Genomic DNA, 12536 nt, shown 5'->3' on the forward strand with positions numbered 1-12536 from the left:
CCTCATCTAGAGCATGCTTTGCTTATGGAGCCATCCATTTCTGATGGATGATGTAAAACTACTTCTTTCCCAGCCCTTTTCCCCAGACTGAAATGGTTTATGACTGAAATCGTTTCTGACTTATGAAATTGTTTCTGGTTTATGGCAATCTTAGATTTCTGGATGTTGAAGCATGTGGCTATTCCTGGAAAGGTGAAGTAGGAAGAGCTAGTAAGATGTTCTGATAGCTCTGTAACTTCAACCTCTGAGGCCATAATCTGGAAGCAGTTCTGGGAAACCAGACTGGTCCTCAGGAAAAGCATCCTGTGAATCTTTATCCGGAAGAAAGCTGCAGCCAAAGCCTGGAACCATGTAAACTTCAGCATGCACAGGAGGGAAGTTTCAAACAAGAAAAGTAAAGGAGTAAAAGGCAACAGTACTTCTAGTGATTGATTGGCCTGTGTGCATCAACATCCAATTATCATGATACTGTACTGTCCTCATATATATTTTCCTAATAGGAAAGAAATATCATGTTATATGTAAGACAAAAATGAACAAACCATGTTGTGTCTGAAGAAGAGAAATACAACTCTTTGCCAAGCCTTTGCAGGAGTCAAATAACCACGGACCTTCCATTCTTCCCCGCAGATACTTTTTCTCCTGGCCAAATGACAGAGCACAAGCCAGGAATCTAACATATAGCAGAATTACTAAGTTAACATTATGGCTCTCCATTAAAAAGGCTTGGAAATGCTTGTGTGAAATGCACTCATTTGTTTTGGTCTGGCTTTTGCAGTCTCTTAGCAGCGAGTGGTACAATTAAATACACTCCATTCCAGAAAACATTTTCTAGATCCATTACAACAATCAAACTGTTGATGCCTTCAGATGCCCCTTTCTGAGCCCCAACCATACCTCACATAGGTGATTATGCTGCTGGTAACTCCATCTGACATATGCCAGAGGTACGCATGTGGTATTTGGGGTTGCCAAGGCTCTGTGAAGGCTGCAGGAGAGCACTGCCTTGAGCAATACATCTCTCACAAGGACTTCCTGAGTCTAGGCGTTAGTGTGATTAGCAGATGATGGACACTGGCTATATGGATCTTGGCCACAGCACCTTCATAGCTGCCAAGTTCTTGGTAGCAATAGAAGCCAGATTTTCAGCCCTGAATAATCACCAAGTTCTTCTAGAGCTGAGAAATTCACATAGTATTGCCCAGGAATATCTGTTAATTACTAATTGTGTGACAATTACTAGATTCTGAATACATAATGAAATACATGGCACCTGATCTTGAGAAATCGGACACCCCCAAGTGATAGGTCTGTGACATGAACAGCACTATTTTCCTGCAGGGCTAACTATTTTCCCATTAAGATAGTGAAGTGGGTGTGCTGATCAATGATGAGCACCAGGAAAAGCATGCTGTCATTAAGGGGACGCTCTTACCCCACCATCCCTGAAGTATCACGGGGTCAATCCCCACCAGAACTTTATATACCTTGCTAAAATTTTTCTTTGTCATTATGTCCTGAGTGACATGCAGAAAGAACAGTATCGTACAGTACAAGAACATAATAGGTTATTCAGTAACAAAACAATGCTAACAAGGTGTGACTATTTAGTTGTTATACATTAGAAAACAATTTAAAAGGTGATTACTTTGCAAAGGGCCTAAATTATAGTATGATTCTATGATATCACCTGTTTGATGAGGATACACTGACATCAGAACTATAGGCCTCAGCTTTGTCAGGGATTTTTGTCATTAAGCAGTCTGTGCCTTCTACCATTGTCAAAATATGGGTTCTTATTTGTGCTTACATTTAACAGAGCATTAGTAGGTCTTTCCAGCAGAATATGCAATTTGCTTTTCACCCTATGACCTTTAAGGCTGTTGCTTATGTTATATGCCTTTAGTTTCTTCCTAGCAGATACAGCACAGCACTGGGAACAATGACAGACCTGCGCATTGGCGCTAACCACTGGCTGTTTGAAATATGTTATTTTCTTTGATTTACTTCAAGCATGTTATTTCCCTCTCTGCCCCCACACCCATATACACTTCGCATCTTTTTGCTTGTTCCTTCTTTTATGATCTGTAGCACTATTCAAAATTCCTGCTAGTTTTCTTACAATGTCTTTTGAACTTCACATAGTTTGTACGTAAGGGTTAAATCTCTCTCCACCATGGATTAATCCTGGTTTCTGAGCTCCTTATTTATGCTTTTAGACTTTGTTTCACTTCTTTAGATATTTCCTTCCTGGTTATGACAACAAATACACAGTTTACTGTTATTCCCACAATGCGTATTTTCCTTTTCTCGTTATTTCAGAAAGCTAGCGGCTCGGTGTGTGTTGTTCCAAAGCTTCTGCTGTGCTGGCAATTCTTCTCCTATGGCTGTTAACTTAAAACAGCCTTTACAGAAGACTACTTTCAGCCATACCATCACAGATTTCTCTTAGGGTCCACTTAGGCAGTGCTGAGGCTGCAGCTCCTGTGCACGCATAGTTGCATGCACTCCCATAACAGATTTGTGCGTAGGATTCAGTGCAGGCTGGGTTAGAAGATGTCCTTTGCATTTTGTCCCTCAGGTGGTTCATCAGGCCAGCTCCATCCTCCAGCAACGTCACTGCATTGAAGTGGCGCACCACAGTACTTGCACACAGCAGCAGAAACTCTTGACTAGCTAGAAGGAAAGTCCTTCCTCTGTTACACTGAGGCTTCTTGGTCACGAAATTCAGTCAGCAAGCAAACCAAGAAACAAAAATCCAGGAATGAAGAAGCAAAAAACCCAGCAGATTGAAAGAAGAAACACTGTCCTGAATAAACCATGGCTGCACTGGATTTGTGACAACCTTAAGGCTCAGCTTTGGTGGGGTTGTGCAATCCATTTGTACCCATTATTTAGAGCATAAATTTGCTGTCTGCTGCACATTTCATCGAGAGGCATTCCCTGATTTTCGTCAAAATAGAAAGAAAACCAAGGCAAGATGCATGTATGGGGTCCCTACTCCCATTTGAAGATGACTGCCTACAAATATGATATTTTTGCATTATCTAGTTCTTAATTCAGCTTGATTTTTCTCCACCCACTTTCAAATGAGTTGAGCAACAAGGTTACCTCTCAAAGTGAGATCTGATTGGCAAAATATCATTTAGATATTTTTTCCTACTAACAAACAGAGACTATTGATCTGAGGTCCGTGAGGAACAACAAACATAAAGTCTCTTGGTATTTGCCTACGGAGTCATTTGTCATTGCAAAGCTGGCCTTTGGCATGCTGTCCTGAATTAGCCCTGAGATTTGCCAAGAACTTTTAAATGATCTTCTGTAGAATCGGTTTATCTGTATTGCACCAAGACTAAGTCCTTTTATGTTTAGAGGTATGAAGCCAACTGTTTGTTACTAAATATTGAACAGACTAAATACAGTTATGAGTAAGAAACTTTTGTCAATGGTTTACATGATTTTCAAGAGGGCTTTGAGAGTGAATGTCAAGTGTTACATGGCTAGCAGATAGACATGGAAAGGTTATTCCTTATATTCCTTACTTGTATACTTACAGCTACAATTTACTAATATTGATAGCATTAATTTAATGTCAGAGAAAATAAAGATCCCCAAACCAATCAAGACAATTATATTTTAGAAATATTCAGCATAATTTTTAGGTTATATTTTTCACAGACATTTTAAGAGGCTTTTTACATTTTTTTCTACTGGTTTGAAATACTCTATAGCAAGAGATTTAATCAATCTGTAATTTAAATGCTTTCATTGGCTTTCTGTATTTTAATAAGCCATGCTAAGGATGTTGGTTTAAAAAATTAAAGAAAAAATAATAAAATAATTTAAATATTTACTGATTTGTGTTTCTTTCCTTTCATAACCGCACAACTATCTAGTGTAGCTGGTATGTTAAAATCCTATCAATTGAGTCAGTATAAAACAACACAATAGCAATAAGTTAGACTCGAGAAACCTTAAGTGAAAAGGTACAAATGTCAATTCACAATATGTTTTTACTCTGTAACAGTAATCCACTGTTAACATTTAGAAAGGTGACTTCTCAAATATCACCTGCATTTTGTATGTGTGTCTATGATAGTTTAAAGCAGGTTAACAGTCCCTAGGAAAGCTGCTGTTCCTACTGAGGAAACACAAACTCTCTGGAGTTATAATTTTTCATTCCTCCTCTTTTCTACCACAGTCTAACAAATCTAGCTGAAAAGTGTGATAGCGAAGGTGGCATCAGTAGGAGAAAAGAGAAATGACAGTGACAACAAATCCATAAAAAGGAAACTGGTGCTATGTCACGGACTGCTCCACCACACTTATCTCAGGGCAATAATAGCTATATTAGCAAGATAAAACAAAGTCTTTTTGCTTGTATGTCTTCCTTCCTTAGTAGAATAAACATTATTTGTAAATCAAAAACAACTTTCTTGTCTTCATGAGAAGGGCTTCCACTGAGGAGGAGACAGAGGGAGGCAAGCTAAACCAGCTGCACTCATCAACCCTTTACATCGTGTCCTCCAGTGTCCTAGTCACTGATCCTGCAGCTTCACGCCATACTTGGTTAAAAACCAAAGAAATTAATGGAAATTCACTTCGATAGTAAGGGAATCTGCATTTAAGACTAGTCATCAAAGGTTAGCGGATTAAACAGGCAGGACTTATACCTCGCACCTCCTTTTCCCTGCTTCCCTTCTCCCGCTCTCCTGTACACACACCGTGAGTGTACAGCAATAGCTACATCATCCAGAGACTTTGAACCATCTCAAATACCCCATGGGAGCATGTCAGGAAGGGCTTGTTACAAAACTGGTGAAAAGTGACTTGTCTTTCATTAACACTACCAACTATACCTGGCTGTAGACTGGAGGAAATACCAGTGACTTTTGGACAAGGAAAAATAGTTTCTGTGTTTTCAGGGATTAATAATGTATATAAGGATAATGATTGAAAGATGAGCACTAGTACATTGTGGTATGCACACACAAATGTTTTGCTGGATCATGGGAATTTAGCCAGCAATGTGCGTAAGTGCATGTCCTCTGGTCAATCAGTTATTTTTCAGAGGGTTTACAATTTTCCCTATGAAGAGGACGGTGCGGGTGTATTTATCCAGAATCATGAGGAGAAAGGGCCTGTTGAATCTGACTCGAGGCGGGTGAGGAAAATCGCCAGATCTCCAGGTAACTTCCTTCACTGTGGCCCCTGCTGCTTCAGTGCCATTCTCATGAACATTCAGCACGGCTTTGTGGATCACCTGCAAGGACACAAAGCAAACCAGCCTCCAGCTGACAACCCAGCAAGAATAGAGCAGCCTGTCACCCTCCTCGCTCTTGCCAAAGGGACCCCTGTCTGGGGTGAGACCCGGCAGCACCAGCCTCTGGGAAGGTCATCACCAGCCGCTCCCCCTCCCACCGCAGCGCAATCAGCCATCAGACCACTCCTGCTAGCCTCCTTCACTGCGTGTGCAGAGAGTAACCCTCAAACAGCAGACAGCCAAAGAGCACTCAAGATGACTGATCGCAAGAAACTCTAGAAGCAAAGGAACCTGGTAATTTAGCCTAGACTTAGTTTTGCCTTTGGCAGCTTCATGTATTATTGTGAATTTACCCTATCATCTAGCTGAAAAAAATAACTTTTTGAGGGCACTAGAAGGGCAGGAATAACAGCCTTTTGCCCTCTGTAGGCGGAATTAGAGGAAATTTTACCAAAGCTAATGTGCTACCTTTAGATAATTTTGTTTAGTAGCCAAAAGAACATTTAATTATACATATGTCTTCTTCCTTCTCGAACCACGTATGTATAACCCCTTGTAAGCATGTGTGGCTTCAGGTTTAGGAAAGATAGGGCTTGCTTTGTTTCCAGGCTGGCAGCTGTTGATGATTGAGTGATGCTTCAGAGAGACTGGGATAAGCTTTTCATGGGATATTAATGTCAGGTTCCTCGGAACAAAGAAATCCTGTAGTCGCTGTGTTTCACGTGCTGACTTACTTTTGAAACCATCAGTCCAGGCTCCTCAGTAATCCCTGACAGATCAGCTTGTTCAGTGAATAGATCAATCATACCCACTTGTTTGACTATCCTTTTCACATCATAGGTACCAGAAATAGAAAATTTTGGAATGTGCAGATGTATTTTTCTGTAACAAATAACACAAATACAGACAAACTCTCATCTAGGTAACACTCCTCAATGGCTTCAGTACAGTGACACTTCACATTTATTTCTCTAAATGTTAAAAGTCTGCTCTCAGGGTTCAGACAGCACTTCTGACCAGGTTAGCTATCTAACATGGAGGGTTGGAGCAGAATGAGCTCGTTATCCTCTGCCTCCACAGTAGGGTTCAAGGAGTGGGGTGGAAGACACAACCATACCAACTCTGTGGCAAACAGAGCTACTACTGCCAGGTAGCAGGTGTTTTTCAAAAGATAATAGCTAGCTGTCCTAAGGCTGTTCGAATATACAACAGGGCCTGGGCCATGACAGAAATAGCTGCAGTAATGGTGAATTAATAAAATTTCTGCTTTTACATACAATGCCTTCAACACCCTAACACCCAATAGCTACTCCATTGTAGTTTCACAATGCCCATATGAAACAAGGGTCTGTTAACTTCATCATGGTGCTAAGCAACATGTGATTGAGCCAGGAACTTAACCCAAGATGCATCCCATGTTCAATGCCCTATTTGTTCATTACTCACAGCTCTTTTTCATTTTCCAACTAAGAAAAGGGAAGTCCTGCACGGAGAGGGACCATTAAGTGAATAGAGTTCAGTAAAATAACCTGGCCTTTAATGTTTTGTCTTGGTGAGATGAACGCTACTAATCTATAATGTTGGTCACCTCTCACCTTAGCAAAACCAGTTACCTGTCTTGGAGGAACTTTTCCCATTTAGATACAGTCCTTTTCAAGAGAGCATCTTCCACCTGCTTCATCTTCCCTTCGTCGGGCAAAACAAATAATGCTGCAGCATTTCCATTGTAAGGTATCTGAACCAGCAAACAGGACAGCTCTTCATCAAAGTAATTTCTGTAGTAACCTTTTCGATACATCATGTCAACTTTTATAGATGTTTTCTGGTCCACAAAAAAATCCTCCTGTTTTGTATATGAAGTACTGAAGGGTTTCTCCCAATGGGCTTATGACAAAAAGAAAATAATTCAATGGAATACAAAGAGGAATGGACACGGTGAATAAAACAGGATTTAGTCCCACAGCCTTCCTTTGATTAGAGCAAATATCTTTTTCAGGGTACTGCATTCTCAGGTGTTACAGCATTGCAGCTCTTTTTTTATTATTATTATTCTTTCAGGTGCTTAAAGACAACTACAGGCAGATAATACTGAAAACACCATCTTTCACTAAAGCATGAGTCTATAATCACATTAAAGAATTTACCAAACTCAACAAAGATATTTGTTAAAAAAACCCCAGTCTTTCACTCAGCCAGGTGCGGACATATTTATACTGACAACAAGTATACATGGTTTTATAGCAACATCTTCCAGATACTGAACATGGTTTCCTCCATTTAAAATATTTAAACTACAGTTTCTTTCTCTTAAGTTTTCATTCCCTGTAGTAAGCACTAGGCATCTAAGTTACAACCTTCACACACTTTGATATTTCTTACCTTTAAAGAAGACATAGTTAACAAGAACCATTGCAGTGAGAGGATCAAGATTTTCCACCAGTTTAACAATTTTCCCATTTGTCTTTTCCTCAATGTAACTGTTGATCTGATTCTCAGCACCAGAGGAGTTGTTGAAGTCAGTAGAAAAGACTTCAGATTCATAAAAGCTTTTGACATCATCCAAGAACTTCTGTAGTGGTTTTAGCGTCTCTTCTATAAAAAGGGCATTGCCCAGGCTCAGCTGGAGCTCACTGTCTGAACGGTTCAGCATGTGGAGGAGTTGGCAAAAGCCTTCATGTATTTCCTGCTCCTGAGTCTTTTTCAGGTTAAAGGCAAGCCCTTCCAGAATCTGCGTCAGTGTCGCTGACTTGGCACCAAGTGCCAGCATTGCAAAGGAAGCAGAGATGCTTATGGGTGAAAAGAAAATATTTTGATCTGTTGCTTCAGATGCGACCAGCTTGTAAAATGAAAATGCAAAGTCAGCATTGCTGGGAACTAGTTTGACAAAGGTTTTGTTAACTGGATAAACTCCTTCCCCGTGAGAACTGCGTCCTGGGTAATATGTCCCTTTAGGATCATCCTGCTTATTGCGGTAGCGAGGATGCTGATGACACTGGGCAATAGTATACAAACCAGCCAGCAATAAACACAAGGAGAAGGTGGGGTTCATTTTCCTTTTAACTGTTTCTGGAAAAGAGATAGACATACAAAACATGGCATGGAAATTAATTTCTTCATGCTGTGTGCTCCAGCCAAGTAAAATGAGGGTCTCAGAACACACCTGTTTTCCAAAATCCCACACTTCCTATTTCACACTCCTGATGCATGCCAGTGATTCCCAGAAAAAATATGCCTCCTGATACACTATTTGTATAACGAAGTACTCTCTCAAAAGAGGTCATTTTGATCATATTATCCTTTAAAAAACAGGGTAAGACTGAATTTTTTAAAATTTGCAAATAACTGGAAGCTTATGACCTTTTCCCCAGAGTAACTGGTAGAAGTTGTTTTTGTACTCAGTACTGCAGGATGGCTACTGCAGCCCTTTTAGTCTTCCTCAATTCATCAAATAATTAGAGAATTAAATCTGTGTTAAACAAAAACATGATATAAACACAGATCATACTGTCTAGGACCAAAATTACAAAATACTTTTACAGTTTCTTCAAAGATAAAATATTGGATCACTGTGGTAGCAAAGTCTATAGGCATCTCTATTGTTTCCAGAACAAATTTTTATTTAATTATGTGAAGTATCCTCTTCCCTAGCAGCCAGTTCTTGCTGGCTTTTGGCATGTTTTGATTTTCTGCATGACAGGTATATCCCTTTGTTTACATGTAAAAAGGCGCCCTTCCGAGGCAATAACATAATCCCCCGAAATAAAATGTCCAAATGATCCAAGGGAAAACTAAAAGGGTACTTACAGTGCTACAAAAAGGATCTTGCTGTGCCTTGCTTGCTCCTTCTTCTCTTCAGTATCATTAGGCAGCATTAAGCAGAGCACCCCCGTTAATCATTAATTAGTTCAAATAAAAATTGCCAGCAAGGATGCACAGCAAGCAGTTATGACACTAGATATTCTGGACAGTTTGTCCAACCCAGACACCAGCTAACAGTGCTGAGTGGTGGGGCTACAGATGAGAGGGAGCGGAGCAGGGACTATTATCTCCTGCTGCTTCCACGCTTGCGGATTGACACAAGAAGCCTGCTGCTGTGGGTGCCTGGCAGGAGAGCCATAGCCATACCCTTCGTGGCTGGAGCCAAATGCTGTGACTTTATGTGAAGGCCACCCCTTGCCTGGGTCTGGCTGCAGGGGACGAAGCTGCCAGCACAGCCTACCAGGGAGCACAGCCTCCCTGCCAGACCATCCTCTTAGCTTGGTCCTGGGGGACCAATAAATGGGACAAGGACACTGCCAGAGTCATAACCTCTCTGTCAGGATTTCAAAACAAGGTTTGGATGTAGAAAGCCCTTCTGCCTTACTGTGTACCTCAGTCACAACCTTTGACACCACGTTTAATGGTTTCAGGCCTTTTCTGAAGGGGAGCAGACAGTATGTGATTGATGAACGGTCTCCAGGTTTCTTTAGAGAATAACATGTGGCATTACAACTCTAGTGAGACATTGTCACACAGTACCGCTGTTCACTCACTGCTGTTGGCCATCACCTGTGACTGAGTATTTAAAGAGCTGGTGAAGAGTTTTCCCCTGGGTTTTTAGAAAATACACAACAAAACCACCACAGCTAAGAAACAACACATACACTGGACAGTTCCAGAGACTGACTGCAAAGAGACAAATATGGTCAGTATCTTGTTTCCTCAGCTTAGTCTTCTGTACCATATGAAACTGAAATGGACCCCAGCAGCACACAAAATAGGCTGCCAATTCACCTTTCAGCCAGTGCTAAAGACGATGTGTTGCATCGCTGGATGATATTCAGGGTTGAATATCATATATGGACAGATCACTCAAGGACAAACTAAGGCAGGAAATGAATATTTTAACAGATCTGGATGCCCCTGTGGGATTCCATTGCGTAGGATGGTTTTGTCATTCCACTTAGCAGTTATAGTGTCATTCCCATAATGCAGATGTGAAATATGCAATCTGCATCCCGTTGATTCCACATTGCCAGAACACCCCAAGAGGTTGATGGCAACCATCAGATTTTGAAGTGAGGGTAATATCTGTAACCCATAAATCACTGAGCCATTGCCTAGTAACTACAAGTGGATTATGAACTGTCAAAAAGTAGACAGCAATGCATGTGGTCACTGGCCTATTACAGCTTATAAAACAGTGAATAAGATTTACAGGATGGAAAACAGGAACTTGAGTATTTCCAGTTCAGCATGCTTTGTAAACTCATACCAATAATCCAATAATTAAGAGAGATCAGCTTGTTTGTTAACAGTGAGGCAGAAAGGCAGTAAATGGAGGGATGACCCGAAGGATGACTCCTTTTTGACTAGGGATGCATGCAAGGAAACAGATACCAATACAGATGTTCTTAGCTCATACTGGCACTGCAATAATGTAGAAATTTTCAACCTGTGGTCCAAGTTCAGGACCTGTAATGGAACTCTGAAAGGCAATCAAGAAACACAAGCCAGCATGTGTCCCCTTGCATTCATTCCTCCCACCATTACATTTATCCTTGGAGCACCAAAACAAAGCTGTTCCCTGTAAAATTGCATGTTACTGAATGTCACTGGTACCCGTTCAAGGAGGATCTATAAACTCTGCTATGCCGTTCATGGTGCTTATATATACACCTAAATTTCCATCAAGAGGAAAGACATTGGGAAGGCACAACAGCTGACAGGGAGGATGCAAGGCCTGCTGGAAATGCTCCCCTGCCATAATGAAAGCTGCAGAGAAGAAATGGTTGCAGGTCTGAAGATTAAGCAACCGTCTCACAGAGTGGAAAAAAGGAAGGTGGGGATGAGAGCTGGTGGGTAAGTACCTGGAGAAGACAATTAGGAAGAAAGGGCAGGCACTAGCAGAGGATAGAAACAAATGAGCCATTAGAATATATCCAGTCCCAGAAGTGAGACAAGAGACCAGAACTTCTGACTGTCTCTACAGCTGTGCTATTAAATCGCTGGAAAAACATCTTATGTCTATTCCCATTATTGCAGCCATTTTTATTACATCAAGCCTGGATGGTATTAATTCTGGTATTTCCTAAAGACTGAATGTTTGGCCTTACAACCACAACATTCTGCTAATGTCCTTCTTTGGGATATCAGACAATTTTGTAGCCTCAGTCTCAATCTGTTACCAGAACCTCACACTTGCAATGAAATGCTGTAGTATATCTTATCTTTAAAGGAAAACATAGATATACATAACCTCTGCTGAGAATCAAAGTTCTTTCTACGTTGCTTATAATTCCTTGTTATTTTCTTCACTTTCTAACCAAAGGTATATTTATCAGCCTCAGAGATTCTGGAAGCTGGGTCTGTTTGAAACTACCTTCTGATGCTATCTAAAACCACATAAATCAGGAAATGTTTGTGTTGCTTGCAATAGCAAAAACATTTATTGTGGTCTATAGCTTGGAGACCATCATGGGACTATGATTTGCAGCTTTACTACATCATGGGATAGCAATTCAGTGATGCCACGTTGCCCAGCAATTAGCTATTTCATCCAGAGGACTTCCTTTTCCAGGTTCCACTATGCCAAAAAACTAGATATATAAAAGATAATGTACATAATTCATTCCTTACCCTCCAAGACAGCCAATGCTTATTCTTTTCTGTTTTCGGGGCTTTGTTGCTTTTATAGCTTTGCATTTTATTTCCTTTCATTATATAATTTCCTACCTTGCCAAGATATTAGCGAGAGAGAAAAAAAAGAAAAAAAAAATCCTCCACTAATTAAAAATTTCTGTGTGCTGGAAAAACAGATCATAGTTTCTCAGCAATGTTAAACTTTGGGTTTTTAATAGTGAGAACTCGTAGTATACATTTTCCTAGAATGACACAAACTGGTCATGTGGACAATAAGTTGTCCTAAAGGACTATTGTGGTTTAACCCCAGCTGAAAACTAAGTACCACACAGCTGCTCTCTCACTCCCCCCAGTGGGATGGGGGAGAGAACTGGAAGGGTAAAAGTGTGAAAACTAATGGGTTGAGATAGACAGTTTAACAGGTAAAGCAAAAGCTGCACGTGCAAGCAGAGCAAAACATGGAATGCATTTGCTACCTCCCATGGGCAGGCAGGTGTTCAGCCATCTCCAGGAAAGCAGGGCTCCATCGCGTGTAATGCTTACTTGGGAAGACAAACGCCATCGCTCGAAACGTCCCCCCCTTCCTTCTTCTTTCCCCAGCTTTTGTGAAGCATGACATCACATAGTATGGAATTTCCCTTTGGTCAGTTGG

At 40.8% G+C, this 12536-nt stretch overlaps 1 protein-coding gene across 1 annotated transcript; it reads right to left on the reverse strand.

Annotated features, from left to right (window-relative positions):
• Positions 1-1600: 1600 nt before the first annotated feature.
• On the reverse strand, positions 1601-9168 carry LOC128139926 (alpha-1-antitrypsin-like). The gene is made up of 5 exons (XM_052783064.1): positions 9068-9168; positions 7643-8329; positions 6877-7147; positions 5998-6145; positions 1601-5263 (listed from the first exon to the last, which is right to left on the reverse strand). Exons 2-5 carry the CDS (start codon positions 8310-8312, stop codon positions 5057-5059), a joined length of 1296 nt encoding a protein of 431 aa, XP_052639024.1. The 5' UTR covers positions 8313-8329; positions 9068-9168; the 3' UTR covers positions 1601-5056.
• Between the last annotated feature and the right edge of the window lie 3368 nt (positions 9169-12536).

Source organism: Harpia harpyja, chromosome 3 (assembly GCF_026419915.1).
Source record: "Harpia harpyja isolate bHarHar1 chromosome 3, bHarHar1 primary haplotype, whole genome shotgun sequence".
Classification (NCBI taxonomy): domain Eukaryota; kingdom Metazoa; phylum Chordata; class Aves; order Accipitriformes; family Accipitridae; genus Harpia; species Harpia harpyja.

What these genes read in the sequence shown, in the direction of transcription:
- LOC128139926 (XM_052783064.1), bottom strand. Translation starts at nt 8,312, where the DNA reads ATGAACCCCACCTTCTCCTTGTGTTTATTGCTGGCTGGTTTGTATACT. An exon ending in TAACTATGTCTTCTTTAAAG is followed by an intron (nt 7,148 to 7,642) that starts GTAAGAAATATC and finishes TTTTGTCATAAG; the next exon opens with CCCATTGGGAGAAACCCTTC. An exon ending in GAAAAGTTCCTCCAAGACAG is followed by an intron (nt 6,146 to 6,876) that starts GTAACTGGTTTT and finishes TATTTGTTACAG; the next exon opens with AAAAATACATCTGCACATTC.